Source organism: Drosophila pseudoobscura, chromosome X, assembly GCF_009870125.1.
Source record: "Drosophila pseudoobscura strain MV-25-SWS-2005 chromosome X, UCI_Dpse_MV25, whole genome shotgun sequence".
Lineage (NCBI taxonomy): Eukaryota > Metazoa > Arthropoda > Insecta > Diptera > Drosophilidae > Drosophila > Drosophila pseudoobscura.
Window position 1 is genome coordinate 63,235,647 of NC_046683.1, and position 27,371 is coordinate 63,263,017.

The window sequence follows — 27,371 nt, forward strand, 5'->3', positions numbered from 1 at the left end:
AAATGGAAATAAAATATGCAAAATATACTACAACAAAATCGCATCGGATATATACACGGGGGAGAATATATTTTAAGTTGTTGTTATTGGTTGCACGCACACACGCACACACACACACCTGTCACAACTTGCAACAACAACAACAAACGTGGTGCAAAAGGCCTACAACAATGGAGCCGACGACTATTAAAAATGCGTTCGTAGGCGCCGCCTACCGCATGACGTCATCGGGGCACACACACGAGTGGCAGCAACGGCAGCAGCAACGGCAGCAGCAGCAGCAGCATTGCACTTCCTTCCTCTTTTCTGCAGCAGCAACTACCCCCCCGCCGCCCCACCGCCCCGCTGCCCCTCTCGCTGGGCGAGTAGTTGTTGCAATTTCTTTCTTTCGCAATAATTTTGCTCTTTTCGGGCACCACCTCCTCCAAAGAGCAAGAGGCATGCAGCACCAGCAGCAGCAACAACACCAAAGGCCAAATGGCAAGAAGACAGAAGAGAGAGCGAGCGAGAGAGTGAGTGATAGAGAGAGAGGGAGAGCAAGAGCTAGCGAGAGAGAGAGACAGAGACAGAGAGACAGAGACAGAGAGAGAGCGCTTCGGCTCCATTCGTTTCGTTTCGTTTCGTTTCGTTCGCTTCGTCTTTTTGCGTTTTTTTTGTTGTTTCGATTGGGGGGCCCTGGTGCCCACCGCCCCTCCCCCTCGCCGCACCCACTCTCTGGCGCTTCGGAGGGAGCACCAACTAAGCTTGCGCACTCGCTCGCACCCATGGCATTGGCTGCCTGATGGCCAACATTCGGGGGCGTGGCCAAGTCGTGCCGTCTCGCGCTGGCTTTCCAGTAGTTTTTCTCTTTCTGCTCTTTTTTGCATGGCCATAGTTTTGGGTCTAAGCAACAGCCCCATGCGCCTCACCTCACGATGTGGCTGCCCCATGCTGGATGAATGGCTGGAGACGATGCCGGATGCCGGATGCCAGATGCCAGAGGGGTTGGCAGGCGGCAGCAGCACTTCTTACTGGACATTGGCCGGCCGTTCCCGCGTCTCTCTTTCCTTCGGCCTAGAAGCTGCGATCCGCTCCGCCACTCCTCGGGTCTGTGGGCCAAGGTGCAAGTGCAGCAGCAGCAGCAGTAGCAGGTGCCGGGTGCCGGGTGCGTGCCCCCTCCCCCTCTTTGGTTGCGTAGGCATAGTTTTTCTTTTCCCTCCTGGAGGAGGCTTCGATTGTGGCAGCAGGGGGGGTTGCAGCTAAGCTTCGATTGGGAAGTGCCAATGGATGCCACGGATTGCCTGCCACTTGGAGACTTGTCCAAGGCAGATCTTGGACCTACCCCTCCCCCCCATTGGAGATCCCCTTGGGATGCTCCGATCATAAAACCTCAAGCGAGGCCGAAGAGAAATCCTCTCCGCAGCCCTCGCCCTCTCTCTGGGCCTTCGGCAGGGCGCTCTCTTACGAAATGCCAGACGAACGAATTCGCCGCACAAACCGGAATGCGACGACGACGGAAACGACGCCGGCGCTCTCTTCGGGCGCTCGCTGGCTCTCTTCTGGCCCGCTGCGCTGGGCCGGGGGGGTGGCTGCGGCGAGACGGCCAGACACAGCGCTGGCGGCGCCGTTCGCGCCGACTGCGACGCCGCTGTGGCAGCAGTCTCGAGTTTCATTCATTGCACGAGGCGGCCGACACAACGCGAGTTCATTCGAATTTCAACTTTCGCCGTGAGTGCAACGTTTTCTGGGGCGCAACAACAACAACAAAAACAACAATAGAACACAAGAGAACGAAACCGTGCAACAGTGACAACAGAGTGGCAACCGAAAGTTGCAGCCAGCATTTGTTGCATGCAGTGATCAAAGCACAACAACAACAACAACAACAAAGCAACAACAACAACAACGCAAAAAAAAAACACTAGAAATATAAGTGGTGAAATATTCCGATTAAGTCTTTGGCCGATTAAACGGAACTCCAGGCGATCCGCAAGCGATCCGCAGCAACCAATCGACACCCAGAGGCGCCTCAAAAGTGTACGTGCAACTGTTGTATGTTCTCTATTTTTTTTGTTTGTTCCGCTTTTTTTTCTTGTGCTGGCGATTATTATGATAATGATGGTGTTTTATTTATGACAAATGACAAATGACAGAGTCGGAGAGGGACGACTGAGGGACGGTAAGGGACGGTGAGAGACGGTGAGGGGACGGTGAGGGGATGGTGAGGGGACGGTGGGTGCACTTAATAGTCGACTGCATGAAAATCGATTTTCCTTTCTTACATTATCAAGTGGCGTCGCACAATTTTCCGCGCATTTTGCTCGGCTTCTTCTCCCCAAAGAAATTGTAATTTATTAATTTATAACACAATCCACCCGAGCCCGCACCCGCACCCGCCACAGTCCCTGCCACAGAGCACACAATCCACACCCACCCAAAAAGGTCGTAAAAAGTGTTGTTGCTGTTGCCGTTGCTGCCTCCTCCATCTTATGCCCCAAAGTTGGGAGCCCAGGAATTCAGAAAACTTACGCGAAGGAGAAGCAACTTTTCCGAGCAGCAGCAGCAGCAGCAGCACCCCCCGTCCTCTGTCCTCCGTCCGAGTGGGGTGGCATGGTGGCACGCGCCAAAAACAGTTTTGTAAACAGTTTTCCACGTACCACACAGAGTTCGTAGGAGAGCAGAGGCAGAGCCAGAGGCAGAGGCAGAGGCACAGACGGCAGACACAGACACGAAACACGGCAGCACAATTCTGTGGCAGCAGCAGCTGGTAGAGAAGTGGCAGCCGCTTGTGTAATTTATTACAGACTGCATAAATAATAAATAAGCGTTAATAAATAAATACAATATAAAATATATATAAAAGTGCCTTCCGTTCCTTCGTTGCCCCCCTGCGTATGTGTGTGTGTGCCTCCCCCCCTTCCCCATCCACGTGCAGATGAGAACCCAAGCGAAAATAAATTAAATAAATAACTAAAAAAAAAAATATATATAATAATAAATAATTGAAAAGCTCAGAGGAAAAGTTGTTTCGTTGCCGTTGCCATGTTTCCCATTTTCTGACATAAATTATTTATCCAAAATATATATATATAGAAAAAAAGAAGAGAAATAAATAAGAGTAAGAGGGAGGGGAAGAGGGGAAGAGGGAGAGGCGGCAGCTCCTGAGATGCCACAACAGGAAGTGCCCAAGCAATTGGCAAACAAAAAGAAAACACAAACACAAAAAAAATTGATACGAAAATTGAAAATACAGATTTCCAAGAAAACAAGTTCATAAAAAAATTCCACTCCGCCACAAAAATTTTGTGCTTAGTTTTCGCCGAAAATTCCACTATTCCACAAGTTTTTGTCTCAGTGGCAGTCGGAGTCTCAGTCTCAGTCTCAGTCTCAGGCTTTCTGCATTTAGGCAATTTATTCATTTATTTTTGTTATTTATTTATTTTTGGGCGCTGACTTTTGTCCAAAAAAGAATCATCAAATTTAATGCGTGGCATGGCAGTGTGGCAGACACATGAATAAATGAGTGGCACAGTGAGGGGGGTGGGGCGCAGGGCGCAGGGCGCAGGGGGGGGGCGGGAAGTGCCATAACAATAAACCAAAAGTTGCCAAAAAGGCGAAAAGGAAAAAGCGGAAGGAGCCCCAAACAAAGACAGAGAAAGGAGAGAAAGAGCGAAAGAGAGGAGACTGGGGGGCAGGAGAGAGGGAGAGCGAGTATTTTCTTATTTTCGCGGGGGGGTGGAGTGGGGGGGGGGTGGGGCAGGAGTGGTCCCTCGACACGAGACTCCGTCTCCGGTTGTGTGCACCATCTCTGGTTCGGTTTCTGGTTCTCCAGCAAACAATAAATACAAAAACACACCAAAAACAGGCCAAGACGGAGTGATCGAAGTACTGGATACCCTAGAAAAATGATCGTTGCCAAGGGGAGATCCCTTGGGCCTCCGTTTGTGTTGGAATTCAGGCCAAGAAGTAGCCATTGTCCCTCCGTTTCCTTTCTCTGTGTGTCTCAAACATCTGCCCAAAGGCATAATACCCTTCCTCTATCGCTCTCTCTATCTCCCTCTCTCTCTGGTTATCTGACAAAAAGGGTATAGAAATAACAGGCGACGACATCGACTCCGTGTGGCATAGCATTTCGTGGAGTCGCGTCGCGTCGCGTCGCGTCAGCCGCAAGATTTAATTGGAATGAAATAATAATAAACATAAAAGTAGCAACGGAACGAATAAGAAAAAGCAGCAGCAAAAGCAGCAAAAGCAGAATTATAATAACAATAATAATAAATATAATTAAATTTGATGGCAGAAACGGCAGCAAAAGCAAAAGCAAAAGCAACATTTCCACCCCGAAAGGCACAACAAATACTACCGCCCCCCTCCCTCCTCCAGAGTCTTTACTCCGCCGCTACCCTCCCCGCTGCCCGCACAAATTCGAAATAAATTAAAATTATACAACAAAAAAAAATAAAGGAGGAGAATAATACATATTTAAATAAATATAATAATTACTTGCGGGGCTACCAGCCGCTCCCTGCTCTCTCCCTCTCTCGCTCCCTCTCTCTCGTCACAGCCATAAATAATAATATTTAATTAAATATAAATCTATGTGCGCAGGGAAGTACATACATACATACCTACCTACCGCTCTGCCACTGAAAGTACAAATAAATAGATATAGATATAGATATATATGTAGATACAGCAGGTACAACAATCGTTTTGGTGGAGAAAACAGAGCCACAGAAAGCACTAAAGTACAGTAGAGTGCAGCAAATAATTGTGGCAGGGTGGGCAGGCGGGGAGGGGGGGAGGCTTCCACAGTACGAGGAGAGTAATATAAATTAAGCCGAAATTAAACATAAATAAATGTGTGCTTAGCTTTTAGCTAATAAAGCACATTTCGCACAGGCCGAATTCCAAACATAAATTAATAGAAATTCATGGAAATATTCCGCACAGATGGGGGTAGGCAGTAGGCTGGGGGGCAGCGGCTGGGGGCAGGGGCAAGATTAATAGGCTTATTTAATAGAATTATGACTCAGAGAGATACAAATACGGATACAGAGAGATTCCCTTACTGGGCGATGGAGGGAGGGTGGGTTGAAAAATCAATTGTTAATTCCATTAAATATACAATAAGAAAATGTGATTCTATTCCAGAGACATTTAATGACATTTTTCCCCTTCCCCACTACCTTGCAGGGCTCGAAAACCGTTGCCAGCACAGAACCCAGAGAGCTGCAGCATTCAAAGATGTTTTGAGCAGCCAGCTAGCCAGCCACAAGTACAGTGAACCCTCTGCCACAGCAAACTATCCACATCATGGACATGACCAAGCAGATAATGGACTTTGAAATAAAGTCAGAGAGCGGCGGCGACTGCGAGGCCAACGACTACACAATGGCCACGGCCACAGAGGAGCCCAAGGGGGCGCCGGAGGCAGCCACCCAGAACGACGGGGACACCAAGTCCTCCTGCCACGAAGAGGAGGAGGCAGCCACAGGGACACAGGCCACAGCCACTGGCCCTGCCACAGAGAAGGCAGCGGCCGATATGGACGAGGAGGCAGCGGAACCAAAGCAAAATCTGATCAAAGATCCACCATTGACACCGCCACCGAGGCCCCTGACCTCCAGCGAAGTGGTGGGACTGCGGGATCCCGACGATCCCGAGCTGCGCCTCCAACTGGAGGCAAAGAAGTCGCGATCGCTGCCGGTGTCGCCACAGCCGCAGGCCAGCCACAAGCTGGCGGCAGCCGCCCTCTTCGAATTCGGACAGACATCGCCGGGTCGCGGATCGGCGGAGCGGACTCCCGTGAAGGCGATCCAGCCCGACCAGAAAGTGGCGCCCGCCAGGCGGCGACTGCCGCCCGTGAGCGGAGGCGCCACGGACAACCAGCAGTTCTGCCTGCGGTGGAACAACTACCAGTCGAATCTGACGAACGTCTTCGACGAGCTGCTGCAGAGCGAGTCCTTCGTGGACGTGACCCTCTCCTGCGAGGGGCAGTCGATCAAGGCCCACAAAATGGTGCTCTCCGCCTGTTCGCCGTACTTCCAGGCCCTGTTCTACGACAATCCCTGCCAGCATCCGATCATCATCATGCGGGATGTCCACTGGTCGGACCTCAAGGCCCTCGTCGAGTTCATGTACAAGGGGGAGATCAACGTGTGCCAGGACCAGATCAATCCTCTGCTGAAGGTCGCCGAGACCCTGAAGATCCGCGGCCTGGCCGAGGTGAGTGCCGGCGCCAGTCGCGACGGCGCCTCCGCGCACCCCATGCTCCCCGATCAGCGGATGTCCGTCTACGGGGAGGACGAAGAGGAGGACGAGGAGCTGGCGGCCGCCATCTTGCGGCAGGACCACGAGGACCCCGAGCCGAAGCGGGCCCGACTCATGGCGGACACCGCCCTGGACCTCAACCAGCGGCAGAGGAAGCGCTCGCGGGACGGCAACTATGCCACGCCCAGTCCGTTGCATGGCGAGACCCTCCGCCCCGACGTGGAGTCCGAGGCGTCGCCGCGGACGGCCGTCACGCCCAGCGGCCAGAGCCAGCCCACATCGACGATCGTAAGGAATCCCTTCGCCTCCCCGAACCCCCAGTCGCTGCAGGCGCACCTCCTCACGGGCACAGGCACCTCGTCCTCGGCCTCGAGCAGCAGCTCCGGAGGAACCTCCTCCTCCACGGTGGGAACGGCCGCCGTGGGCACATCGTCCTCGTCGGCGGCCTCCTCCTCCTCGGCGGGCACGTACCGCACAGCGGCCCGCAGCTGCTCACCGCCACCCCACCACCAGCACCAGCACCAGCACCAGCACCACCATCCCTCGGGCAGCAACGGCAGCTCGGCCGGAGCCCTGCTCCACTCGCCCACTGGCGGGGGATCGTCGGGCGGATCGCAGTCCTCGCTGCCCCCGCACATGGCCGCCGCAGTGGCCGCTGCCGCACATCATGCCGCCGCCGCTGTGCCCCAGCAGGCCCCACCACCGGCCATGCATCACCATGCGGCGGCGGCAGCCGCCCAACAGTTGGCGGCCCAGCACCAATTGGCCCACTCGCATGCGATGGCCAGCGCCCTGGCGGCCGCTGCAGCGGGCGGCAATGGAGGCGGCGCCGCCGCTGCCCCGGCCAGCGGTGCGGTGGGGGGCTCGGTGCCCTCTGCCTCGTCGGTGGGCTCGTCGCATCACGATGACATGGAAATCAAGCCGGAAATTGCCGAAATGATACGCGAAGAAGAGAGGGTAAGTGATCTGTAGATACTTTTCGAATAGAAAGATACAAGATACAAGATATATGTATGCCATAGATGGGTGGGTAGACATGTGTGTTCTAAGTGTTCCCATTCCTTGGGTTTTCTGCTTGACCTCAGGGGGCATGCGCCACACCGAAGAAAAAGCTCTTTACATAATGCGCATACGCCCGGGCGGACAGGCAGACGGGCAGGCAGTGCAACGAGTGCATGCATATTAACGAAATGCATTTTAGCATTTACCTCCACAGCAACAACAACAGCAACAGCAACAACAACAACAATCGAATCGACAACGACTTTGGCGACTTAAGCGACTTACGCGAGAGAGTCTTTACCTCGAATGCGATGCGAGTCTTGTTATTTCTATTAGATTGCAAATTAAAGCTGATTTTCTATTTGTATAAGAAGCAGTTTACTAAAGAGACAACAGGGAGGGGCAGGGGGGGAGGGGCACGGGGGGGGGGCAGGGTCGAGAGACATTAAGTGCGTCAGCGACTTGAAAAATAATTCAACAATTCAACAACATTTAATGCTAATGACGAAAATTGCACAATGCACGCGGCCAGGGCATACAAAATGCCAAAGACAACTCACAGCAACGATGTGGGGCACACAGAAGCGGCAAAAGAGGAGAGGGAGGGCGGGGCAGGAGGGGGCTTTGGCGGGAGAAGAATCAACAAAATTATAAACAATTGCCATAAAAATTGATGGCAAATGCAAACAAAAGTCGCAGACAAATATTTGATTTGTTGTGTGTTGCGTCTCGTGCATTTGATTTGCAAAATAATTGTGGCCTAATGTGTGTCTCCCCCCGAGATTCGAGATGGATTCTTCAGCTCCACCGAAACGCTTGACTCTCCTCCGAAGGTGCATTCGTACCAGTGATCTGGCCCTCACCACCCACCCACCCACTCCTCCTCCTCCTCCGCCTGAAGACAAAGGAGGAGAAACCTTTTCCCTTTTACGACTAGGCGAATGGATGGTCGCCGCTCCCTGTTTGCTATCTTTTTGCACACAATTTACTCGAATTTCTTGTGTTAATTTATTGAAATGAAATGAGAAATAAAATCAAGAAGAAATGTACGCTCGTTCGCCCGCTCGTTCGGGTAATAAAAACAAAAAAACACACACACACACACACAGAGACTTGAAGAAGTTTTCGCAGTGGCATGCCCCACCCCCCGACATGCCCCGAAAATCTGTGGCGACGTCACTGAGGGAAGCCCCCTTTCGGTGTGTGCCAAAAAATATATAGACTCAAGACAGACGATGACGACGACGACGACGATGGATGGTGCGTGTGGGGTGTCTGAGGGGGAGAGCGCTGAGAGCCTGTTACTTAATAGAGTGTCTTGCTTCTGAGAGAGGGCTGCTCTCTCTCTCTGGTGCTGGCTGGTGCCCCCCAACTTCCGGCCGAAAAACTTTCATTCACAGAACGTCACACAAAGAGAGAGAGAGGGAGAGAGAGAGAACACACAGACATGCCGAGAGCGCCAGAGAGTGAGGAGACACACACGCAGCATTGTGGCAACCCAGCATTCAGCAAAATGTAGCAAGTAGATGGCTCCATCTCGGGCGAGAGTTCCTTGACTTTTTCTTGTATTTACTTTTCCTTTTCTTCCACTTCTTTTGTACTTTTGTGCTCTCTGTGCCTTTGCCAATTGTTTTTGCTAAAGAAAATTACTGGAAATTGCCTGAAGTGTGTGGAAAACTTGTGCTCTGCTCTGCTCTCTGCTCTGCTCTGCTCTTTGTCTCCCAAATATTAGTCATAATTTGGGCTATATGCTAAGCAGGTGGCTTGAAGAGGAAATGGGTCTGGGAAAGGTCTGGGGCCAGCGTGAGAATCTCCCAGACCTGAGAGCTGCGGTCTTTCCTGTGCGGTGCGGCGGGTCTTTGGGGCTCATTAGAGGCTCATTTTGATTGATTCGAGAGTCTTGGAAATAAATCAAATTTATGTTCCGATGGGTTTTACATAGGAGGAGAGTGGAAAAGTCCCTCTTATCTGCCACACACATAAAAAAACACGGCATGTAAGAGCCCCCTGCCCCTTGCCCCTGTCCCCTACCCCTCCCCCCGTAACCAGTAAAGATTAAAGGATTTCGTAAGGCAAAGTGCCGCAATTGGAATGGGAATTATATATGAGAATTCTATAATTTACGAGCCAATTTCGATAATTTCTTTAGTTTTTTGTGGGGGCCCACAGAGTCCCGCCATAAAATGTTGCAGCAATTGTTCTTGGCATTTTTTGTTGTTTTTTTTTGTATATTTTTATTATGTACAAAATGTATATATGTATGTGGAAAGAGGGAATTTCGTGTCGCTTTGTGGCGGGGCCACTCGAAATAAATAAGTAATTTATTTTATGGCCCTGGCGATGGACAAATGGGGGGGGCTGTAAACCCACATAGATCTTATCGCCGGAGCTAGAGTCCGGGCAAATAATACAACAATATAATCATAATAACATTTATTTGTACGTGTAATCTTAAGTCGCGTCGATTTCCACCTGATAAGATCCCCATGTCAAACCCCACACATCCCCACACACCGCATTTTCTAATTCTATTTCTATATCATTTCGGACTCGGATTTGGGCCCGGAATGACGCAGTGAAAACGCCGTATAGCCGCACTTTTGGCCAATTCATCTTTGAGCCTCGATTTACAGGCCGACGGTGATTGTTTAAATAAAGAGACTTTCCAAAACGATTATCGTATGGGGACAATAGAATTTTTATAATGCTCGTATATCTGGTGGGAATTTTAGCGGGCCAGAGTCATGGTCTGACAACGTGCCAAGAGCCCACTCGTAATTATAGTATAAATATTGTATTTTTTTTTATATGCACCACCTTTAGTGGTGGCCAATAATAGGTATTCTTTGGTTTATTGCTCGGGGTGGAGAAGGACCTTTGAGGTCTTTGATTTGATATCGGAATTGGTCTCGTTTTGTGGACTTTGCATCCATCCTCCATCTACGATGTTTCCCCGGTTTTCGGTTCAAAAACTACATTCCATTCGAGGGCCTCCTCCTCCTGCTTCTGCTTCCCCTCTAGCCTTCGCTACTCTATTCTTTTTCTCTTTCGCGTTTCCCTTCTCAATTTGTTTTCCTTATGACGATGATGATGGCTGTATTTGGGTTAAGTTTTGTTATATTTTCATTTATTTGGGCAGCCTTTTGTTACATTTTATTTATTTATTCCGCACTTACACACACACACGCACACGGGGAGTAACTGTATCTGTGTGTGTGTGTGTGTGTGTGTGTGTGTGCGTCGTTAGTGCAGTCGCGGCGACTGTTGTCTTTATGACGACAAAAACAACGTCGACGACGACGACGACGACTCCAATGACTCCAACGATGATGATGATGATGATGATTATTATTGCCATAGCCCGTTTCTGTTGCTGCCACTGCCACTGGCACTGCCACTGCTGTTGAGAGAGAGAGAGAAACAAGAGACACAAGAAAATTATAGGTATCTGCCCTTATGGCGCAGCGCAGCGGAGCGAAACAATAAAATATAAAATAAAATATGTACGAGTCTGTTTACGCAATTACAAACAGAGACAAACAGACGCAGGGGCAGAGGGGCTGAGGGACAGGCAGGCAGGCAGACGGAGTCGTATCTGAGACTCAAGAGATACAATATTTATAACCAGCAGATACAACGCAGGCACAGCCACACAGCCGCAGAGATACAGAGATACAGATACACGTACGCGTCTTGCATCTTGCAGATACTTTTGCCAGCGCACAGCTGAAAGACAATGTTGCCGCCTGCCACAATTAGGGGCAGCCAGAGATAAGAGTAGTAATGAAAACTCCAAATGAGTGAAAATTATCCCCCCACATTCCCATAGTTTTTCAACGTGCAACTGCCACAAATGGCATTATAATTCGTGCTATAATTCGGAAATGCTTGTGCAACAGTTTCCGAAAATCCTACCCACCGCCTCCATCCTGCCACCGTGCCGCATCAAGAACCCTCATCATCTGCGTCCGTCTGTGTGTGTGTGTGTGCGGCAAACAGGGGAAATCCTGCGTAAAAAAGGACTCTCTGTAAATGCCTCTAATTTGGCAATCAACTACTACTGGAAAAAAAGAAGGGGGGAACCCCCCCTAATCCTTGTGCTGCACTTAGCGGGCAAAGCGATCGCTCTCGCTCTCCTCCGAAGGGCATAATGGTGCATGCCGCCGCACTATTGGCGGCTCCGCGCCACTTGAGGCACTGGCGTGGCATGCTACAAGCTTCAGTTTCCTTCTTTATGCAAAGGCAATTTGCTGGAAAGGTTCGATTTGCGTGGGATGCACTGGGAGAAAATGTACATGCACTTTGTATGAAAATTTGCAGGGATTATGCCAGGATTAATTCGGGAAAAATTTATTTAATATTCATATTTTATTTGTAATTTTTAATATTTAAAGAAAAGAATATTTAAAAACAATCTAGTTTATTTGTAGCCCCAAAAAAAGAGTATTTTCCAACTAAAATTTTCCGCTTTTTTCCTAGATAAATTCAAGACACTACCCTTTTTTCTCTCAGTGTACACTCCACTAGCTCTCGCTGGTGGTGCTGCTGATGCGGCTCGTGGGTTTTCCAGTTGCTTAGGCACTGCGGCCGGGAATCCTTTTGTGGCAGCGTCTCACCGGATAGCAGCGGCAGCGGCAGCATCCTTGTGGCAGGAGCATAATTTGGTGTGAAATTAGTGGCAGTGGCAGTGGCAGTGGCAGGCAGGCAGCAAAGTGAGCGAAATCGAGGAGCGGACTCCATTTCTTGTACAAGAGAGTGTCTGTGTGTGTGTGGGTGTTTTCTCGATGTTTATTTATCCCGCGATTGCATTCGATGGATGTTGCATTTGCTGCTGCTGCTGCATGCATCTGGCTGTAAACACGGGCATTTCGACCAACTCGACTTTTCCTTTGAAGTTGCGCTGCCACATCGCTCCATCGCTCCATCTCCCTCATGCCACATCGTTTGATGCATGGATCTTTTGTGTATTTGTTGCGCCGGGCATTTGATTTGTTATTTTATTACTTTACGAATTTTAACACATCTGCTGCTGGCTGCTGGCTGCTGCAAATGCATCTGTGAATTATTAAATGTATCTTGTGGATGTGTATCTGTGTATCTGAAAGGAGAAACACATGTAAGAGGAATGTTCTTGCACTCCTCGCTGCCCTCTCCCTCTCCCTCTCTCTCCTTCTCTTTCGGGAACATCAATATTTATTACTTTGTGTACATTTCCCGTAGAACAAATTCTCTCTCTCTTTTTTTTGTTGTTGTTGTTTTTTGTTTTCTGTGTTTCTTCTTTCATTTATTTATTCTCCCGCTTGCAACCCGCAGGCCTCCTTCTCCTGTTCGTTGCATTTCTTAATTTAGCCATTCCTCTACCTCTCCTTCTCCTTCTCCCTCTCTTCCCCTGCCCCTTCCCCTTCGTTGCAATTGTTCTTTCTGTTGCACCCCCGCTTGGTGGCCAGAAAAGATCCGAATGTAAGAGTCCGAGGAGGCGGAGGTACGCCGCTGCCACATGAATTTATCTCCTTTCTCCCTCTCTCTCTCTGTCTCTCTTCTCCCTCTGCTGCTCTGAGGCGTATAATTATTACGATTGGATATATAATTTGTAAAGCGAAACATATGTTTCCATTTTTCCCGAGTTTTTAATGCCTTTTTTTTCTGGGGTTTTTCCTCTACTCCATTTTGAGGCATTTTATTAGTTTTATGAGGCAAGAAAATTGTTTAGAAAGTCATTGCCCAATACCCTGCCACAAGGGCGAAGGGGGGGGGCAACATTCTTTTTAGCAAGAATTGGGTCTAGCCGTGTGTATCTTGTGGATACACTCCACTCCAGAGACACCTGCCACCTGGCTGTGCCGCAGAAAAATGCAAATGCAAGTGCAGGCACTCCCCATACCCTTCCCCCTTCCCCCTTGCCCCATTCCCCCCCCTGGTCTGCTGTACCATCGGTTTCTTTCGTGGACAAACAGCAACTATCGCATTTACAATATTTACTCAATGAATACGAATACGAATACGAATACATTCATTTTCCATTCAATATTTATTTAACGGCGCACACACGGCGTGTCAACAGACGTTAGAGAGCCCTGGCTGTGGCCCATGGCCCATGGCCCCAAGGAAATGGCCTGGCCTGGCCTGGCTTAAAGACAAAAGCCAACTTCGTGGCGGCCTCTGACCACGCCCTGCCTGCTGCCTACTGCATGCTGCATGCATCTGATGGAGAGTCGCTACGCTGCGGTTGCTAAATTGACACCGTTACTCGCGGAGAGTGTGTGGCAGATACAGATACATGCGGTTCTTGGCTGCTCGGACACACCGCATCTGTAGATGAAGCTGCTGCCTGCCGCTGACAGGCCGCAAAAGCCGCACGGCGCACAGTTGTGCCCCAGCGTCTTGTCACGCACTTTTTGGTGTCACTGTATGAGAGTCGAGTCGCCTCGCGTCGCGTCTATTTGTCTGCAGGCGACAGATGCATGCAGCAGTGGCAGCAGTGGCAGCAGCAGCAACAGATACACGCAGCAGCAGCATTAATTCTTAAGCAATATTTATAGTTGTATTTTGTCAAATATTTGCACAGTTTGTTTTCTGCGCTGTCAAAGACATTTATCAAGGCACTTGCCCCAGTCTAGAGGCACAGCCACTGGCACAGCCACAGCCACAGTGTCCACAGAAGATACAGATGTATCTGCAACTTCTGCTGCCTGCTGCCTGCTAATTGCACTCGCAGCCGTTTGTCATGCCTCTATTTGGGTTCTGCCTCTGCCTCTGCCTCTGCTGCGGCTCTCATCTTCTGGCATTCATTCATTCATATTGTCGCCTGTCTTCGCCGAAGACTCTCTCTGTATCTCTGCGTTATGTCTGTATCTGTATCTGTATCTGTAGCTGTCTGGTGTCTACATCTTTGTGAGGTCAAATTTACTTTATTAATTACAAACGCAACAGCAGCGGCAGCGGCAGCGGCAGCAATAAATTTAAATGAATCGCAAATGTGTGCCGCCGCTCATTTTCGGTATTAAAAACACGACAAAAATTGAAAACTAAATGCTGTCTAATTTTTTCTAAATGCCTCACGCACCAGCCAACAACCCATACCGATTGGAAAAGCTCCACAGGGGGACTGAGGGGAGGGGAACGAGGGGGGGGGGGTGTGGCTCTGCGGGAGAGGCAGCCCAACCTTTTGCTAGCTCTAGCTCCATCTATTTCCCCATCTATTTGCTTATTTATTTGCCGCATTTCCAGGAATACTTTTAGTTTAGTCTCATGCCCTCTCGCTCTCCCCCTCTCTCTCTCGCTCTGGCCATATAATTAATTAAATATTTTTATATATCGCACATAAATGTGCACAGCAATATGTTTCCCCCCCACCCCTCCAGCTCCCTCTCCTACCATGTGTGTGTGTGTGTTTGCCTACTTTATAATGGACTGAGGCACAAAACTAAATAAATTCTGCGCCCGAGCTATAATTAAATTTATGTGGCTGAGTCATTTTCCGTGTAGCTTGCTGCCTGCCACCACTGCTGGCGTCTGTCTATGTCATTGAGTAGCTTTTTACAGGGTATCTGCCAGCCTCCGCCTCAAGCTGGCACCTTGGAAGACCTATTTCTTAGATATATACCCTGTATTAGCTTGAAAAACGTTCCGAAATTTATTTGCATAATTATAAGATTAAGTCTTAAGACCCCATCTGATCTAGGGTATTTCTTTGGTACATTTCTGGCATTATTTATGCACATTCTATTGCACAATGAAATCGGTTAAGCATGGCAAAACCGCAGCGTCAGCGACTTGCAATTTAGACAAAATAATTCCCACCAGATCCGTATACGAATATCTGTATCTATCTATCTATCTTTGCCCCTTGCTGCTGCAGCAGCGGCAGCAGCTGGTGGTGGCATGGCTGTATGCCCCTCGCGTTTCATGATAATTAATTGCTTGTATTTATTATTATTCATCTGTTTGAATCGCCTGTATCTGTTCTGTGATAGTTTCTTGACATTTAGTTTATATATTTCTGTGTTCGCCGGAACAGGTCTTTGAACTGTCTTTCGCATGTGCGCCAGATACAAGATACAAGATACTCACACATTCGACGGCTTCCTATTCCACTTCCTCTGCCCCACAATGTTTGCCTTTTGTTTGAGGCATGCAAATGCTGACTAAGAGATGCAAATGCAGATCTTTGGGGGGGTGGGAGGGGGTGTGCAACGTCTGAGAGGATTCGTGGAGGAGCTGGCCAGGTGATGCTGCTGATTCATGTCAACGGCTTACAATCAAAAATTGGTTTATTAAGCGTGTTTTGGGGAGTGGTCCAGCGCCAAGTCCAGGCCGGTGACTCAGTCTCTGCCTCGTGCCCCAAGCCTTCTGTTTAAAATTCCCTTTGAAAAACGTCTGTAATTACCTTTTTGGTATTTTGGGTGTCTTTTTTCTGGTTTTTTGTGTTTTTTTTTTCTATTGAATCCAACAATTAAAACTTTGTGTAATAAATACTACATATAGAAATTACAGACAGACAGGTGCTCATGTCAATTGAAAGCCAACGCCTGCCGCATGGTCATTAAAAGTGGTCACCCCCCCACCTACCCCACCCCCCCACCCCGCCCACTCTCGAATATGAAAGTGGGAGAATCGCATCGCATATGCATAGCGGCCAGAGACCTGGAGACAAAGAAACAAGCGACAATCCTCTTTACCCCGTCCCCCTCCCCCTCCTCCATCACCGTCTCTGGCTCTGGCTGCACTGTAATTATAAAGAAATTTAAATAATAATAATACAAAAAGTGGGAAAACTTTTACGTCGCCAGCAATTAAAAATATAAAATGTAAAAGAGCGAAAATACCAAGCCCCTCCCCCCTCACCCCTCACCCCGAATACAATAAAATATGATCGTGTAATTTTGTATTTCTTTTTTTTTATAGTTTTTAATTAATGGTTTTTTCCTGCCATAGTTTTCCCTCATTTTTGTCGGTCAGTTTGAGGCACATTTATTTGTGCGGAGTAATTATATAGTTTTTCCACTGGCTAAGATATATGGAATACGAATACGAAAACGAATACGAATACGAATACGAATAGTAGTAGGAGAGCCAGTCCCGCCGTTGCTTTGTCATCGTGACGAGGCAGGTTTTGGTGGTAGAGGGGGCAGCGGGGGGGAGGGGGGTTTCCCTTGTACTTCTCTCGAAACATTATTATTTTTTTTGTATTTTTTCCAGGCATTTTCCTGCCTTCTAAGCCCCCCGCCTCCTTCTGCTCCTCTGGGGTCTAGCGGAAATGAATGAAAAGTCGTTTTCAGTTGCCACATTTAGTGGCAAATCTACACAGGACATTCCTGCTTAATATTCCCCCCAAAACTGCGTTATTCCAAGTGGCAATTTATACATTAATCAGGCACTCCAACCTTCTCTCGATCCACCGATCTGCCCCGACATTCCCGTTACTCAATTAACATTTAAACAGTTAGCCACATAATTATTCGGCCCCGTAGAACATATGGCACCTGCTGGACCTGTAATCGCTGCTCGTTTGCCATTCCCAAAAATCCACTCTTGAACTCCAATTCCCATTCATTCGAACGTTGCCTCGTTATTTATAGCCCCCCGGCCTGCCCCCCGCCCCCCGTCTCACGCCGCTCAACCCCCCCGAAAGTGGCGTTATTAATAATATTTATTTAAATTGTTACTTTATTAATCAAAAGCGCTGTTACACGTGCGTTCTGATTTTGTTGTATCTTCTTTTGTTCTTCTTCTGCTTTTTTTTTGTTGTTTTTTTTTTGGTTTTTTTGGTTTTCTTTTTTGTGGATCGTGTCGCTGGCTTTTTGTGTGTTTATTTGCATTAATTATTAATTTGCTCGTTTGGCAGTTTGCGCATGCGCAAATGTTATAAAAAAACAACAACAGAGAGAGAGAGAGAGAGGAGGGGAGGGGAGGGGAGACGGCGACGAAATGTTTAAATTTTATTTTAATACATTTGCTGCGGCCTTTGGGCCAGCGATCTGCTGTCCCCCCCCGCCCCCCCCCTGGGGCCCAGCCTCACCTCTCCATCGACAATCGGCGTGTGGCGGCTGTCGAGTGAAAAATCAAATACAAAGTTTAGCAGTGCTTAAAAATAGCTACGTTTTTGATTGATTCACACTTTGGGCTCGACTACGTGCTACGAAGCAAGGCTGCTGTGGCAACTCCCCAGAGCGCGAGGGGGGGGGGGGGGGGGAGGCGACCTAACGAGGCTTGGATCGAGACCATTTCCAAGACAAATGCTAAATGAAAGCATTTCAATTGTCTGCATGAATGAAAAAAGCCCCCCCCCGTCCCTACCCCCCGTCCCCCCACTCCTCGTCTCCAAAACGAAACAAAAGCCACAAAGCGGACAGAGCGGACTCTTTTTTTTTTTTTTTATGGCTCGCTCATGACGCGGCGCGTTTTGTGCGCGACAATAAACGCGCTGAACTGCAGATACATCCCATTTATGGGCCAGAAGGGCGGCAACATGGGGCATAATAATAAAATAATAAAACTTTATACTAAAAGTGTGTTCCTTTGTATGAAATATCAAAGAATATACCCGCTAAGCGTACTCATCTCCTCCCCCCCCCCCCACCCGATGCTTTTTGCCATAAAAACTATCTCAAACAGATGGCCAAATGGATCATAAACATATATGCATATATATATAGATCGTAAATCCAATGTATAGAGCCGCATTTATTAATCAAAACTATGTAACCCCCCCGAAAAGACGGGGTATGATGATTGTGCTCAAGAGGAGGCCTTAATCGATCCATAAGCCATCTAAAATATGGATATTTCCCAGTGGTTTCCATAACTATATAAGACTTTAAAGGATATCTTTCGTGTAACTAAAGAGGAACCACAAAACACCCTCCAGATACAGAGATCCATTGAACTATAATCTATATATCATCACCAGACCATCTTATAGATCGTTTATCAGCCAGATATCATATCCCCAACGACTCTCAAAGGGTATTCAACGCTTCGGGCAGCATTGTGTGGGTTTTTTGTGGAACAACTTTGTTGTTTTTGTCATAGAGCACGGCATATTTGCTCGTCAATTTTTACTAATAAAATTTAATTTATTTAAATTTCAAACGCCAGCCCATAGATGGCACATAAAAATCGAATATCAAAAATCAAAAAAACATTGTTAAATGAAGCGAGAGATAAAAAATAATCATAGAAATACACAAAAATAAGGAAAACAACCGGCAGTCCAACAAAAAAACAACAAAAATATTTCAATATCAACAAAATTGAAAGAAAACTTGAAGCCAAAAATTAGATAAATAATTTATGCCCAAAGACATAATAAAATATCAGTCGTTTTGGTGTTTTTGTTTTTGTTGTGAAACCAACAATGAGAAACGCATCGAATGCGATGTACCCCTTGAAAAGAGTGGCAGCTGCAGAGCCCACGGTGCCCAATATGCCCCATTGAGGGGTGGGCAAAGGCACAAATTACACAAATTTAAAAATAATAAAACTAAAACGTGTCTGCATAAATTAATTAATAAGTCAATTTTCGAATGGGAATGTGAATGTGAATGTGAATCCAAAAGGCGAATGGTAGATGGCGGATGGCAGACAAAAGCGTTGGAAATACATTTAAATATAATCCAAACTGCAGATAAGTCGCTGAAATCCAATGATATTTTTTTGAAGATGAATCTGGGAGGAACTAAAAGGTACTTTGGGTGCACTACAACCCCCCCACCACCCACCCTGTAGAGCCCCCAAAAACGCCTGTCATTGGCCGGCCATAAAAAACACAACGTAAAACATTTTAGTTAATGTCTAAAAACAGAGGAAAACCTTCAACGAAATGGGTATAAAGTGGGCAAAAAAAACAATATGGAAAATGGAAAAATAAATCTACAAGAAAAAGTAGAGCCCTAATAGTGGCAGCAACAATTTTAGCAACTCACGAAAGTCCCCATCTCCCAGCACAAATAGAAATCTGTGTGTGGCGGGCGACTCATTAAAAGTAAATAAAAAAAATCAGATACTAAAACAATCGAGAGAAGCGTTTCGTTTCGAGGGATGCTTGTTGAAAAAACGATGTTAAATAAACAAAACAAAAAAATAAATATAAATATATACAAACAAAAAAAAAAACAGAGAGAGAGAGAGAGGAACAAATAAAATATTGGAAATTCAAAGAGCAAACATTCAAAAGGCTAGTGGGACAGTGAAGATTGTATACCACGGACAATAGACGATGGGTTGGGGATTTTGGTGTAAATTTATAAGCCCAACAATCCATCTATATACATTTTAAGATACATATATGAACGCCCCCTAATGGCTTACGCATTTGGCATTTGGCTTTGAATTTGGTTTCATTTTCGAACGAGGATTTTTGATTTATTTCTTTTTAGCTGCGAGGCTAAAAATACATACATAAATACCGCAGCAAATAAATACAAATCTAGTTTTTTTTTTTGCCATTTATTTATTTAATCAATTTTCGTAGGGGGGCTGCTTCGTGGCCTCTCTGGGTGGTGGGGGGGTGGGAGGGGGGATTGTGGCTTTTTCTTGGGAAAACGTAAATGAATCATTTATAAAGATATTCACTGAGATGAGTATGAGTACACGCACGAGTACATTTGTATTTATTTCGAGCGTTTATGTAATACGCGTTTTATTATTTCATTTTTCATTTAATTTCTTGCTCATTTCACAACAATGTGCCGCCCCTGTGCCGCCCCCTGTGCCGCCCCTGTGGCTGCGCCTTTTGTTTATAATTAAACGCAGAAAGGCAGCGTATTTCTTAATTATTTATTTTATTGTTGTTTATTTTTAAATGGGCTACAGACAATTTCCGTGCACTTTAAGCGAAACAAATAAAAGTGACGCAGCCTTTTGGCACACACTGTGTTCTTGAGAGGAAGGGGGAAAAAACTACTGCGGGGCGGCACTTTGCCACAATTCTTTGCCTTCATTGGAGGACTCATTGGAGGTGCTTCCCCCCCGCACGCCCCCTGCCATAAATGCCTCCTTCGAAAGCATTACCAAAGCCGAAACATTAGCCATATATTTTGGACTTCAAACAGATTATGAATCGCTATCAAACAGAGATAGAGACGAATGCTTGCGGCAGGTCGTCTGGGCAAACAGCAGCCACACACCCACACACACACACACACAGGCATAGTGGCCAAGCCGCTCCTCAAGAGAGCCTCCTCGGGCCTCCTCTGCTTGGAATGTCCTGCTCCTGTCGCTAATTGCCAGAGAGCGGTTCCTAATGCAAATTTAATCCATGTGTGTGCGTGTGTGTGTGTGTGCTTCGAATTATTTTCGCTGTTTCCGCAGATGCGCGGCAAAATCAATTCCAAAGCTGCCACAATCTGTGCTGCAATCTCAGCTGCAACATGCAACCTGCAATTCTGCGGCAAGCTCTTTGCGTGTGTGTGTGCGTGTGTATTTACATATGTAATGGTTTCCTCTCTGTGTGTGTGTGTGTGTATCTGTGGGCAATAATTATCTTGAGGCAGACAGCGAATGGCGGTGGCGGTGGCGGCGGCGGCGGCGGCGGCGACTCTCGGCCTAAATCAATATTATGGCTGACTAATAAAGGTGTTGCTGCCACACACACACACAGATACAGATACAGATGCATCAGAGATACAGAATTTCAGAGATGCGAAATGCATTTGCAATGGACAGACTTTTGACAGGAGGCCTGACAATTGGCATTAGAAATAAGTTTGAAATAATATAAAATGGAGAGACCGGCGACCAGCGACCGGCGACCAGCGACCAGCCCACGTCACGTCACGTCATTAAAGATGCATGCGGCCTGTCCGTTCGATGGCTGCTGCTGCACTTGCCCCGCTTTTACGGGGGGAGCAGTAGCTGTACCTCCATGATTGGTATTAATTACACGTACCCCATGGATGCCTCTCTAGGATGCAGGACCACTCTCTCCACTCTATCTCTCTCTCTCTCTCTGGTAGAAAAAAAACAATCAAATATGCATTTTAAAAGTTGGCCGAAGCCCCCGACTTTCGAGAGTCGAGAGTCGAGAGTCGAGAGCCGAGACTCCCCCATGGCCCCGTGTGCAACTCAAACAGCAGCCAAAGGCCCCCAGACCCCAAAACCGTTATTTGTCTAACCTGTGAGCACACACACACACACATGGATATAGAGTGGGTGGACGGGGCCGTGCCTCTATTTACCCAGGACCCCCAGTAGCCAGAGCCCAGAGCCCGAGTGCATGCTGCGCTCTATGTTTTAGACAGTGCCTCCTGCCTCCTGCCTCCTCTCTCTCCCGCTCTCTCTCTCTCTCTATGCTATTCAAAAAATTTAATGGCATTTTAAATAAGAAATTACACAGGCCTTGCATATTTCATAAGACTTTTCCGTATGGCTCTGGCGATGGGCTTCTGACGATGGCGGCGGCTCAGAGTTCGACTCTTTCTGCTCTCCGGTCTGCTCGCGACTCCCCAAAGTATCAAATGGGGAAAAACTCTGTGCAGCGGGGCCCCCCAAAAGCAAAGAAAAGCGTGCCATGGCTGCAAAATAGTGTTGCAGTTTTTTTTTTGTTTTTTTTCCAAAGCCAAAATCGAAAGTCAAAGACTCGGCGGATACCCTGCAGCGCAAGCCGGGGGTATGCCCCTTCAAGAGCGTGGCATAGGCTGCCCCGTAGCCCTGCATACCCGCGCCCATGCACAGGACACAGAAATAATGTCGGAATGTTAGCTGTAATTCTACTTGCAACACACACGGAGAGGCTCGGGCTAGCTTTTTTGCATAGTAGCTTTTGTGCCTCATTTAATATTTATGTCTCTCTAAATATTAAATATTATTTCAAGGCTTTGCTGTGCGTTGCACCCTCCACCCCTTCCGGCGATTGCAGTTGCAGTGGCAGCGGCAGCGGCAGTTGCATGGTGGCCCGGTGCCTCTTCGATTGGCAAAACGGCGCACAAAAAGCGTAGCATACATTTCAGCGCTTGACCTGAAGACAGCGGCAGGGCAGGGCAGGGCAGGGGGGGGGGGGGGCATAGGGGTGCGGGGGGTTTACTTTCCTTTCTTTCGTTGCTTTCTATTTAAACTTAAGAGATTTGCTCGCACATGAATAATGAGTGACGGCACCTCCTGCCCCCGCCCCCTGCTGCATGGAGGCGTGTGTGTGTGTGTGTGTGCCTTCTCCATGGTATTTTTTTTCCAGTCGCTTGTCTGTCTGCTGCTGCTTATACAAGTATTCATATTTAATGACTGTGTGCAGCCGTTTTAACACTTTGTAGACTTTCTCCTCCACCCTTCAGGGGGTGGACGGGGGTGGACTGCGCTTTCAATCAGCTTTCAAAGGACACGCAAGCACCGCAGTCCAAGAGGCAACTCCCAAGTCGTTACAATCCAGCCACTCGTCGCAAAGCGCAAGCTTTTGGTGTCCCAGCCCCAGCCCCATATATCCTCATTATCCCCTCATGCTAAACAACAAAAAGAAGGAAGAAACAAAAAAAAACAGAAACAGAAACAATAAATTACTATTTGCAAGAGGTTAATTTTTACTGTGGAAGTGGCAGCCAGTGCCCTTCCCTGATGGAAATTACATGAGCAACGCAGCAAGCGACGGGCAGAAATTGTTACAATTGTTGGCCCTCGGAAGCCTGGGGCCTGGGGATGGCATCGTGACACCCCCAGGAGGCTTGCCGATAGATGACAATAAAACCAATTGGATCTGCGATCAATATCCTCATTTAATGTGCAATGAGAGGGAAATCAATTGAATGCGAGTGGAATACGAGGGATATTGGGGTTCGATGGATCATAAATATATCCTGAGAATACCCCAAGTATATTCCAACAATAAATATGCTTGGTGGATCCTCTTTTAGTTCAGTTCACGCGTCATCCAACAGCCACCCTCGGTTGATTGCCAAGGCAAGCCTCGTGTCACGCTTCCATCACTGACAAAAGGCGCGTCTCTCCACTGCAGACCGAATGAAGTCCAAGTCCGAGTGCCTGATGGAAGGCAAGAAGGACTCGCCTTCAAGCGGCTGACGGAAGAAGGAGGAAGTGCAATCCACGAAAGGACGAGCGCTCGCAAGACAACGCCTGGACTCTGTTCGGGGGCGCCACAAAACAGTACAAATAGCACACAAACAGAACAGAACAGAACAGAACACAGCAAAAACCAGCGAAAGGGAAGAGTGCCTGCCCCTTTGGATCGCGCGTTGTGGCATTTTTCGAGGGTCTGAAAGAAGGCTGGCGGCTGGCGGCTGGCCGTGTGCTTCTCTGTTCTGTTCCGTTCTGTGCCCCTGCATTTGAATGTTTTATAGCGAATTTCAGTTGTCGGGCTGTGGTTACTTCTGTTCCGCGCCTCCCTGCCCCCTTGCCACCTTTCCCTTTTCCCTTGTGCCGAGGCATTCATTCCCTCTGGTTAGAGTTGGCAACTTGACACACCTCAATGCACGTTGCACGTTGCACGTTGCACTCAACACTTGGCGTATAATTATTTATTACATTTAAATTATTGTTGGCTGCCATTGTGTTGTGGCTGTTGTTTGTACGAGTGCTACCCTGTATAAAGGGTACTATGGCTCACGGGAGATGTTTGTGGCGCTTCGAGGGAAGTCTTTTTATTCCCAGACAATTTTATATATTCAAAAATATTCAATTTCAAAGGTGTCTTTATTAAACATTCAACAGATTCTTTTTCTGAGTAGTTTGAGTATTTTCGATAGGGTTTTTAGTATTTTTTATAGCATTTTTTTAAAATATTTCATGGCCATTCTAATATTTGGTTTAGTATTTTTAGCATTTTTTCTAGAATTTAGTATTTTAGATCGTTTTAATGGTATTTTTAAGTATTTTTGATGGCTTTTCTAATATTTGGTTCGGTATTTCTAGAATTTTTTATAGAATTCTGGTATTTTTGATCGATTATAATGGTATTTGTAGTATTTATGATGGCCTTTCTAGTATTTCGTGTGATATATCTAGTATTTGTATAGTATTCTAGTACTTTTGATCGTTTGTATGTTATTTTTAGTATTTGTGATGGCATTTCTAGTATTTCGTATGGTATTTCTAGTATTTTTGATAGTATTTCTTCTATTTTTGATTTTTTAAATAGTATTTAGAGTACTTTTATCGCATTTCTAGTATTTTAGTGGTGTTTAGATGGTATGTTTAGTACTTTTGAAAATTTCTAGTATTTTCAATAGTATTATTTTTAATTGTTAGAAGGACTCTTAGTATTTTAGTATTAGAGGCTTGTATTTTTGGTATTTTCGATATGATGTATGGTATTTCTAGTATATTCGTTCGTATTTATTGTATTTTGGGTGGTATTTTGCACCTCCTCCAACAATCTATTACTAAAGGGTATCCAGGGCTGAGCTACGCTCCCCATTTCTTTTTGTAAGCTAAACTTTCCCCCTTCCCTTCCCCCCCACAGGCAAAACCAAGAGGCATGCGGCAGAGAGAGCGAGCTTCATGCACTCGCACTTGGCTTTATGATTGCTACAATTATTTGTGGCATATGTTGTTGTTGTTGTTGTATTGTTTTTGTGTTGTTGCAACTATTTCCCGACGCCTCCCTGCAATGCCTTGGACTCTCTTGCCCCTCCTGCCACACAGCAATTGTTTATGGCCGCCCTGTTTGTTGTTTTGCATTTCATTATTATATGCATTCGAATACGCGAAACGATATATAGAAAACAGAGACAGCCGCTGCTCAAGAAGAAGAGTTAGAGAGAGAGAGTTTTCCCCGCAAGGGTGTACACCTTGCCCCCCCCCCCCCCCCCCCCTCAGTCCGCAGCACTCCTTTCTGCACCTTTCCTTGTGGCACTCGCTTTACGAAATGTGTTTTTCACATTATTCCCATGAATAATGCATTCGGCCAATATGCATATTTTATGTGAAATTCGTGCAATAAAATACTATTAAATATTTAGTTGCTGCCACCGCTGCCGCTGCTTCTTCTGCCTGCCGCTGTCTTGTGCCCCCCCCCCAACCCCCCCAAAAAAAAGGATAGGCAGCTGCTACTACTTTTGGGTGTCCTGCCAGCCGGAGGTACGAAGGGGATTTATAAAAATGCAAATCGATTCGCGGTGCCAAGCCAGCAAGAAAATGGGTCTAAAGATACAGTACAGATCCACAGATACACGGGCCCTGCTGCAGTGGGGAGGGTCCTCGATAATTGTGGATTGTGGATTGAAGCAACTTCCGAATGGATGTCGATGTCGATGTCGATGTCTCTGCCGTGTAGCCCCATGGGAGGTGTACGCTTTCGAATGAATTATTTCTGTAGCGTCTTATAAAATTAATGAATGGCACGAGGCATGGGGCATGGGGCATGGGGGGGGGGGGGGCACTAAAAACGAGCGAAGGTGCGGCCGTCGTCTTGCGGCGTAACAGGAATCGCAGAAGCAGGAGCCAGTAGTTGCAGAAAGACAGAGAGAGAGGGGGTGAGGGAGAGAGGGGCAGAGAGAGGGGGGGTGGCTTGGCATGCGTGTGGTTTGGTGGCCGAGAAATACTCGCACAAATAAATGAATGAATGAATGAGCAGAGAGCAGCAGCAGCAGCAGCAAAGATGCCACAAGGAGCGACTGAGAGAGAGAGAGAACACTCTCGACACTCTCTCTCGTCAGAGAGCAACTGAGAGCTCTAGAGAGAGAGAAACTACTGGAGGCAGTAGTAATAGTGAAGGCTAAAAGGGAACAGGCGCCCATCAGCCAGAAGCAGCAGCAGCACAGGCAAAAGTAGCCCCGGAAATGGCAAGGTCCTTGGGGCGGGGGCGGGGGTGGTGCTAGCAGGGGGATGTTGGCGCGTGAGTGGGTGGCACGGCACGGCATGGCGGCTCTGTGGCAAGCAAAGCAACTTGCAGACAAGAGAAATAACAAACTTGAGACACCGCCGCCGACGCTGCCGCCGACGCTGCCGCCGACGCTGCCACCGCCACTGCCACTGCTGCCGCTGCTGCCACCACGGTAAAACACGAATCGAAAATGAATAATAAATAAAGTGTTATATAATATAAGAAATATACAGGCAGCGGCAGCGGCAGCAGCAGTGGTAATAGAAATGGAGGAAAAAAGGAAAGGGAAAACTACAGCAAAAGTTCGGTTAAGGAATACGCGCGATGGTCGGACGGGGGGAGGGGGAGGGGCAATTGGGTTGGGATAAAGGTCTCGACACCCCCGCCCATCCATCTAGTTTTTAGTGGTATATCTTACACTTGGAGAAATAAGGGCCTCAAACGAAAAGGAGTTCTGTTTCCGGACCAACAAATTAATGCATTTTCCTATGAAAAATTGAGTATTTTTGTGGTATTTTCTTTTGGTACTGATAATCCATAGAGGGGGCATCCCCCTGTTTTCTCTCTCTGTAGCAAGGGGAGGGGCTGGAGTGGCAGTGAGGGGGGAATCGAGTGCTGAGTTTATGTGCGCGCTTGAAAAATAAAATTAAAATTGCATTAGAATCCAAAGGGGTATTACAGAACAGTAGTAGGAGTGGGGGGGGGGGGAGGTTGAGTGGGGGGGAGGTAGTGAAAACTTGAAGGCTGTTGAAAAGGTAAGGGGTGTGGGGGGGGAGTGGGGGGTATTCCTTTCCATGCATTTCGATTGATGGCAAAAAGAGTGTGTGGGGGTGGGTGGCGGTTGGGCGGTTGGGCGGCAGGGCGGGGCGGGCGCGTATAATAAATTTATATTTTATTGCCAACAGACACACACACACACAGACAAGCAGAGAAAAAGTTATAGAATTCTATATGTAATCCACAGATATTCCCGTACGAATGAGAATGCATGAGTGGCGGTGGGGAGGGCGGTTGGGGACGGGGGTTGGGGGCGGGGGGTTGGATGGTTTTTCCTATATATACAAAAATATTGAAAAAAACCAACTCCACAAATATATTCCTTTTTCGTTTTCTCAAGAAGCAACAAAAAAAATACAAAAAAGGAAAAAAGAAATCAATAAATTTTTATAGAAAATTTTGTAGCCAGTGGAAAAGTTAATTAAATAAATTATTATGTGAATGGCGGGGGGGGGGAGGGCACACGATGAGTAATTGGCAAGAAGAAGAGCCGGCAACGAGCACTGTGTGGCAGCAACGTCAGCGTCAGCCAGCGGAGGCGCCGCAAATTAAATTAAATGAGTTGAAAGAAAGT

The 27,371-nt window shown here is 47.4% G+C and overlaps 1 protein-coding gene across 3 annotated transcripts in view; it reads left to right on the top strand.

Moving 5' to 3' along the window:
• Nucleotides 1–1,630: 1,630 nt before the first annotated feature.
• bab2 (bric a brac 2) overlaps nt 1,631–27,371 on the top strand; it is a 30,238-nt gene continuing 4,497 nt past the window's right edge. For 2 of the 3 annotated variants that reach the window (XM_015188447.2, XM_015188448.2), the window contains exons 1-2: nt 1,632–2,016; nt 5,176–7,209. In XM_015188447.2, the coding sequence (XP_015043933.2) occupies nt 5,296–7,209 (1,914 nt within the window). In that variant the 5' untranslated portion in view covers nt 1,632–2,016; nt 5,176–5,295. Of the gene's footprint in view, nt 2,032–5,175; nt 7,210–27,371 lie in introns of all 3 variants that reach the window. The other variant, XM_033382817.1, reaches the window with a different exon arrangement.